The sequence below is a fragment of the Lepidothrix coronata genome, unplaced genomic scaffold (genome assembly GCF_001604755.1).
Source record: "Lepidothrix coronata isolate B3197 unplaced genomic scaffold, Lepidothrix_coronata-1.0 Scaffold64, whole genome shotgun sequence".
Lineage (NCBI taxonomy): Eukaryota > Metazoa > Chordata > Aves > Passeriformes > Pipridae > Lepidothrix > Lepidothrix coronata.
Window position 1 is genome coordinate 3141241 of NW_016690244.1, and position 8066 is coordinate 3149306.

The 8066-nt window shown below is 36.7% G+C and overlaps 1 protein-coding gene across 1 annotated transcript in view; it reads right to left on the bottom strand.

Annotated features, from left to right (window-relative positions):
* Positions 1-1095: 1095 nt before the first annotated feature.
* Positions 1096-8066, bottom strand: part of DYNC1LI1 (dynein cytoplasmic 1 light intermediate chain 1) — a 27508-nt gene continuing 20537 nt past the window's right edge. Inside the window, exons 7-13 of the mRNA XM_017818012.1 lie at positions 7785-7920; positions 7307-7418; positions 5843-5902; positions 5671-5715; positions 4629-4749; positions 4303-4461; positions 1096-2045 (exon numbers count right to left, since the gene is read on the bottom strand). Of these exons, the coding sequence (XP_017673501.1) occupies positions 1933-2045; positions 4303-4461; positions 4629-4749; positions 5671-5715; positions 5843-5902; positions 7307-7418; positions 7785-7920 (746 nt within the window). The 3' untranslated portion in view covers positions 1096-1932. The remainder of the gene's footprint in view (positions 2046-4302; positions 4462-4628; positions 4750-5670; positions 5716-5842; positions 5903-7306; positions 7419-7784; positions 7921-8066) is intronic.

Consider the following 8066-nt stretch of genomic DNA (forward strand, 5'->3'; position numbering starts at 1 on the left):
CAGCAGCAGGCAACAGTGATTAAGAGACTGGAGCATCTCTCTCAGAAGGAAAGGCTGAGTGAGCTGGGCCTGTTCAGTCTTGAGAAGAGATGACTTAAGAGGGGTCCTCATCAGTGTCTCCAAGTATCTGAAGGGAGAGGATGGATCCAGGCTCTTCTCAGTGGTGTCAAGCAATAGGACAAGAGACAATGGGCAGAAACTGATGCACAGGAAGTTCCGCCTGAACATGAGGAAGAAATTCTTTACTGTGCATGTGACCATGCACTGGAACAGATTGCCCAGAGAGGTTGTGGAGTTTTCCTCACTGTTTTTGAATATCCAGATATTCAAAAAACATCTGGACACAATTCTGTGCAATGTCCTCTAGGATGTCCTTGCCTGAGCAGGGAGGTTGGAGCAGATGACCCACTGTGGTCCTTTTCCAACCTGATGCAGCATTCTGTGATTCCATGAATTTGCTAGAACCACTACAGAATGCAGGAACTGGAGGAGAAGAGTACCACCATGTTCAAAATAAAGAGATTTCTAAATAATCAGAGAAACTAATGTAAGATTTCTTGATTAAAAAAAAAATAAAACCCCTGAACTCATTAAAGAAGTGTATTGGCAGTCACTTGATCAGGATATACCTTTTACACTTCCTGTTCTGAGGCTGTAAGTGGAAAGTGACTACAAATTTCACAGAGTAAAAAAGTGACACAATATTTGTGTAGTGAAAGTTTAAATAAAGTCTCAACCTTAGTGGTCAACTACTTCTTAGACAACACACTACTGCAGTCATCAGCAGGATCCTTAGTGTAACTAGTGAGCTTTTAAAACACATTGCAGCAGAAAACCACTCAAGTAGGATAAGCTAGTTTTACCTCTAGGAGCAAACACTGCAGACTTATCCCCTTCCTTCAGGATTGTATCCAGATGGTTTCTGAATATCTGGATATTCAAAAACAGCAAAACAATGTTTTAAGGAAGTTTAAATATCTACCAGTGATATTATTCACTGAGAGATAAAAATATAAATGTACGTTTTAAGATGTTTTACACCACATCCTTAGATTTAACTGTAAACAAACAAGAACACCATGGCTCCAATGAAAGTTATTTAAATTTGAATGCAGAGAATACTTTATTAACTGATTACAGTTTTGATGACCAATTTTTAAACCATAAGTAGTGTGGGAAACATAGTGGGGGACATTAAGGCCAAGCCATATATATATAGACAAATCTGGATACTGATAATCTGTACATTTAACCTCTGCTTTTTCTTTATACATCTTTTATTCAGTGTCTGAAATTAATCAAAGAGGAAAAACCCAAAAGAACTGGCCACTAATTTAGTCTTATACCTGGAGCTTTTCCATGGGTTTTTGAACGCAGTGTAAATCTCAGTGGAGATCAAACAGATTTTTTTTTTAACCATACTCCCAATGAAGTGTTCAAGTATAACTGGAGTTTGTTTTTGTTGTTACAGACTTGTGCAATTATTTTTCTCTTTCAAAAACTAGCAGTAGTTCTCTCGTGTAGAGGTTAATCTACTTAAGATAGTATTGAACTTAGCTAACAGATTCGGAAATCAATATAAATTAAGTGCCTGTGGTGTGTATCAGTTTTCCTGCTCTAAGCAACCCCTATCACTTAAGTGGACATACTTGCAATTTTACAGAATTACACTGACTTTTCAACAAAACCCAGAAAAAAAATTAATTTACTATTCTTGCACCGTGAGCAGTGCTCCTACACAATGTGATAACCGTTTCCCATTTGTACAACTCCCTTTTGTAAAGTTGGGCAACACATATGAAAGGAAGACAGACATCAATTGTTTGTGTTCTGAAAGAAATTTCAGTTCTTTAGTTCCAGTCACTGAAGGAAGAGGCAGAGGCAAGTTTGAATTATCCCAGAAAACTGAACAATTGGTTTTATTTGGTGTCTTCAAGATGCTTCACCTTCTGTGGGAGATGTAGATGATGTAGGAGAGACCATTTCAGGTTTTCGTGAAATTCTGTCCAATTCTGCCTGAACATCTGTTAAAACTGGCTTCTGACCTACAAAATAAATGTGTAATATTCAGTCACGTTTATGGAAGTCATATAGTATCTTTAATTCTCAAATCAGAAAAATCCTAAAACTTGTTATCACACGCTTTGGGTGCAGAGTAAAGGCATAAGGCCAAAACCCAAAAGAAACAGAAAGGAAACAGTACAGAGAAAGTCATATCTTTTAATATTTCCGATTTCTCAGAGAAACTTCCATAATTGTATATTGTCAGTATATGAAGAGTTAATGTATAAAATATAAAAAAAGTTTACTAAGGCTAGCAGTTATGACTACTTCTATGCAATTTTCTGTATATGTATTTTAAATAATTCTGAATGTAAATCAGGGGTTCCACCAAACCAGGTAAAGTCAGTTCTGCACACTTTGTCAGCATAAACATGACACCACTGCTCACGGGTGCACACAGACCTGCAAATGGCAAATCCCTTTCTCTCCTCACCCACTTGCCTCCTCCCTAACTTGGAATGGCACAAACGTTTGTGCAGTCATACTCAGACCTAATTCAAGCTTAAAACACACCATTTCCCCCCCATCCTTTTAACTCTTACTCCCCAGTCTAGGTTTCTATCCTGCTATGTTTTATCACAAGAATGGAGGAGACAATATGGGAAAACAGAATATTAGAGTCTAATGCCAGGACAAGTGTGCATAGTTATCTTGGGCTGTAAGGGAACATTCTGATACACATGTAGTTTTTTTAGCAGTGTCCCAGCACCCTTTCTGAGGATGCAAATTAAGAGACTTACCCACAAAGGTAATTTTAGCCAGATACAATATGCTGCTCTTCAAATCATTTAGCAAAAGCTAATGCTGTATCAGAATCAAAGCAGCTAATATTCCAACTAATAAGCAGAGGAATTTCCCACAGCTGCTGAGGGAAAAGTAATTGTCAAATCTCAAACTGCTCTTTTAACAGCCAAGTTTCACATTTGAAGAGAGAGTGCCATAGATATCACCCAATACAAGACAGCAAATACTGAGGAAGGTGAGGAGGCCACATCTAAGCCAAATGTATGTTGTATTTATGGTAATCACTTAAAAGCACAGCCCTTTGCAACATTAAACTGGCTACACCGTAACCCTATTTTTGTTGCATATTAGGAAATTTCTGAGAACATTTTTGCTCCTTAATAGTTTAATTCTGTTCTTGAAGTTTCTGCCATGGCCCCGGACACGACACTTTTCTGGAGTGCTGCCTCCGTTTGCTGGGCATCACCCAAACCTGCTGCCCAGCCACTTCCCACAAGATTCTTCAGTGGGTGCTCTCTGCACCTCATATTGCATCAGCTGCATTTGTTTGAATGATCTCCATATGCTGTTCAAACTGGAACTGCTGACTTTGCCTACAGCAGATTAGGAAGTACTCACACTTCACTTTGCCAGCTGAGCTTTGCATTTAAAAAACGCAAGTGCACACGTGTAGGAAAAAATACCCAAACAGGGTCAATCTACACAAAGTGTTTGTGGGAAATGTGTTCTTCTCTTTTACTGCATAGAAGTAAATACTGCTTGTGTTTCATTGGTGCTTGACATTACTCTCCCCTAAGTGCAGGATTACTAACCTCTGGGGAAGCAGAGAAGGAAGGTGTCTGTATTTGTATATTCTCAATTAATACAGAAATATTTTAAATTGGAATAGCAAGAAGCACCAGAGTAGTCCTGCATCTAGTTTTAGCACAGTCACTCTTAAACATTTCTAGATTAATACTAATTGTTAATCACATCATGTAATGTTAAAATAAAATAGGTAAGTATTTTACAGGCTGTCACCAAACTCAATCAAAGCATTCATCACATCAGAGCTAGAACACTAGAAGAAGAAAATTTAAAGCTATTTTAACACTGACAGTATTGTTAAAAAAATCAACTTGGAAATTTAGTCCCAATCTACCTGAATAATACTTCAAGTGGTTTATAGCATAAGCTATTTTACTGGGATGGTGAGAACAAAGGAAAAAACTAAGAACTCATGTAGACAGAATTCATGCTTAAAAAGCTACATGAGAAGTTTTTCTTTGCTCTTCTGAGAGCCATAAAAAGGCAATGCTAAACTGCTGTGAAAACAGAAGCAAAAAGCCATATAAAATATAAAAGCATAAATATAAAGCATTTATATATATACACACACACATAGATAAAGCATTCAGTTAAATATAGCAGTGTTCATACCTCTGATAAACTATACTAACAGGAACGATCCACCACTTAATTTGGATTGAGTCGTTCTTTTGTCATTAATCATACCTGACTTTTTTGCTGATGGTGCTAAATTGCCGCCAGCACCTCCAGTGCCACCTCCTCCTGGACTGCCACCAACACCACCAGGGCCACCAGGAGAACCAGTTTTCTTGCTCAGGAGACTATTGAAAAAGTTAGCCAGGACTCCTTCAGATGTAGCTCCAGCTACACGGAGAGGAAGGAAAAAAAAACACAACACAAAAACAACACAGATTTTTTAAGTAAATACTGATTCAGTGTGTTCACCAATCTAAATAAGCATATTAAAGCAAGCAGGCAAAGCAGCTATTTTACTTCCCCAGATGTATTTGTACTCTCATAAGAAAAGGTACCTTTCATATTGGGATCAATTTTTTTTGACCCAGTAGGGATAGGTGTAACACTGGCAACGTTTGATGTTACAGATCTATTTGGTGTCCTAGGAGATCCACCAGGAACTCTTGGTGAGGCATCCTATTAGAAAAAAAAACAAAAACAAAAAAACCAAAAAGCAAAGTGTAAGCATATATGAAATGAAGCATTTTGTTATTTCTCACAGCTCCTGAGCTTTTTTTTTAAATGTAGTATCTCATGCAACTGAAACGACAAAGGATTAGATTTTGCTGATTGTGTATGTGTTTTTTCATATTTATATAACATTCTTAAAACTACTAATTTTACTGCAACTAAAGCACTAATGAAACTTTTCATTTTACTCCAATGAGAAACTTGAAAATCCATCTGTTACTCAGTACCCTAATGAAAACTGTACCAATTAGATCACTGAAGAGCTACAGCAAATTTCACAAAAAGACAACACGTAGCACCAACACTGCAGAAAGGATTAAATGCAGCACAGGAGAAAGAGCATTATTCATTACTTCAAGATAATACTTCATGTTTCTAGTTCATCTAAAGAGGTAAAGCTACCTTTGTAAGATCACAGGCTCCCCATTTAAACTTGTGTTGCCTTTTAGTTATTTTATTTGTATTTTAAATGTAGACGACAGTTTTCATTTGTCCTTAATTTTATGCCACTCTTAGTATTCCTAGAGTGATGGTGCCAAATTTAGGATATGAAACTCACCAAGGCAATTCAGTCAGCATAGTTTGCTCCTTGGCACACTCTTGGGACAGAAAGGGGAGTAAACTAACTGCTTAGATGCATTCTAACATATGAAAAGGAAGGCCATGTCATTTAGCGCTGGCTACCAATACAAGTTGTCATGACTAGCTGTGAAGTGTCATAATTTTAAGGCACTATACAATGAGACATTAAATACTATGTAGTTTAAAACAATTAGATGAAAGAATATTTGATAGTGCAGTTAAAAGCAACCCTCTAAATATATGAATAATTTTCATGTGATGATATTTAAAATTTTTATTACTAACCACTGGCCTTCCTGCAGCAGTAGGTGGTTGTTTCGCCAACTGTGACTGCAAAAAAACCAAACATACGCATGAAGTGTTAGATATTACAGTGACTGAGAACAAACCCCAAAATCTGTATTGGGAATATTGTTAATTGAAACACTGGCTGCTTGTTTTATAGACAGAAAGTTACCTGCTGCTTCATAAGAAACACTTGGTCATCTTCTGCTACGATTTCTTTTTCATGAACAAACTGCAATATAAAAACATAAACATAATTTTGACTAAAAGAAAGAAAGGTATTTCCTTTAATATCTCCTGATGAATATGACCAAAGCATTCAATAATTAAGTACATGTATAAAATACTATGATGACTGCATATCACATTTTCCATATTTAAGACTGCTGCCTCAATGATTCCATTTAAACTAAGTTAATTAGAAGTGAAACAGAGGTATCATTAACTCCTTTGACCTGGCAGGCGTAAAGCTCTAGATGTATTTGTAGAAAGACCCATTAAAAAGTTCATTAAAGCGTTCAGTAAAAGAGGAATGAGGTAAATTGTAACAGGGCACGTTCAAGGCTCTGAAGATGTGTAAGAAACATTCATGGATGCACACACTCTGCATCATGCTCACGTCTCCGTTAATTTATTGGGGCCTCCCCTTAGCATTCCTTTATAGGTAACTATGGCCAACATGACTCTTCACACGTGTTGCATTAGACTGGTATATTAACTGGACACAGACATCTCCCTGGACACAGATCCCAGTCCTATGCATCAAACTGCAAGCCCTCTCCTTCCAAACAAGCTCATCAAAAAGTTTCCCCAAACAAGTTTACAATCCAGGCCTGAAGTTTACAAGTATGCAAAAGAAAATATTGTCAGCTTTACTTTCCTTGGACACCTATTTAACACACTACTATATGTGCTTTGATTTTTTCCCTAAAGATTGCAGAAATAACATAGTATTAGTCTTCTCAGCTAAACTAATTCCCACTTGGAAATATGATCAGTCACAAAAATCACAGTTATGTTAGAAAAAAGCCATAGAAATATTTGTCTTCAATAACTTTTGCATGCATGGGGTCTACTGTTGCTGGCATTTTGTTCAAGAACCTAATTTATATTTACAGGTAGTTCTGTCATAGCCTTTTGTTCAATAGTACAAGAGAGAAAACATACTGAACATATGGAGAATCTGTTTTCACATGTTTATTTTTGATTTTACACTGTCTCAAGCTTTTTGATTTTAAATACTCCAACAGAAACAGAAGGCATTATGAAGTTATAAGCAACTCAGAGCAAAATGGAATGTTCTTAAAAAACAGTAACTCGATCTGACAAACAGGCAAATGACATTCAGGCTTTTCAATACCAAATACATATTAAAAGCAAAACAATATATTTGTAGTCTTGAACAATGTAACAGCGGCAGGAAAAAAAAGGAACAAGCTCAAGAAAAGCTATAAAATACATAGGGGTTTTTTTTGATAGCTAAAGAAGAATTTTAAGAACAAAAAAAGAAAACCCCCACAGGGTTTACCACAGTTACTATAAGCTGGAAGCACAGCCTCAGTGAAAGAGAAACAGTCAAAAAACTGACAGGCAAATAAACAGCAAAGAAGTTGAATGCCAAAACATCTCAATTTACCTTTCTGACTGGTGGTTTTGTTATGATATCTTCAAAACTGTCATCTGCTTTTAGTGTCTGAAAGTTCTCATGCAATATTCCTATCTTCTTGTCATTATCCCAACCTGCAGGACTAGAGAAAGGATTATTTGGCTTAAAATCCTATTGTTACTTCAGGCTATTCATGTATGCACTCCTGAACTGCACAGAACTGAAAGCCAGGAAAGCTGTCATAGCTCCCATTCTCCTGTGCAAGCAAGTCATTGATCAGTACAAGCAGGGAGAGATTGGTTCACCGTAACAGAGAAGAGGAAAATCTCCGGGTTTAACATTTCCCTTTGGGGCAGTGAAATCTTGATCCACTGGCACTCACCAAACTCATGAGAATGTTAAATGGAACTTTAAAAAACATATACCAAAAAAGGCTCTAAATGCTGCCTTATGGTATTACACAGATACATTTTGCAGTCATGTACACATAATAATGCAGGTAACTTACATAAATACTGCATCTTTTTCCACAACAACAGCTGGAACATTGAAAGGAAATCCATACAACTTCTGGACTATATATTTATATACTAAGTCAATGTTTTTGTTTTCTTTTACTGAAGTGTAAATAAGTGCTGCCCCATCTGAATAAACTTGTTAAAGAAAACTTAGTTTAGTGGCTAGTAAGAGACGCTAAAGTAACCTTTAAACTACCAAAAAAGGGTGAACTACGTTGTAGAATTTAGAGCAGGAATACAAAACCAAATAAGTCAACCAAGTTCCAACACTT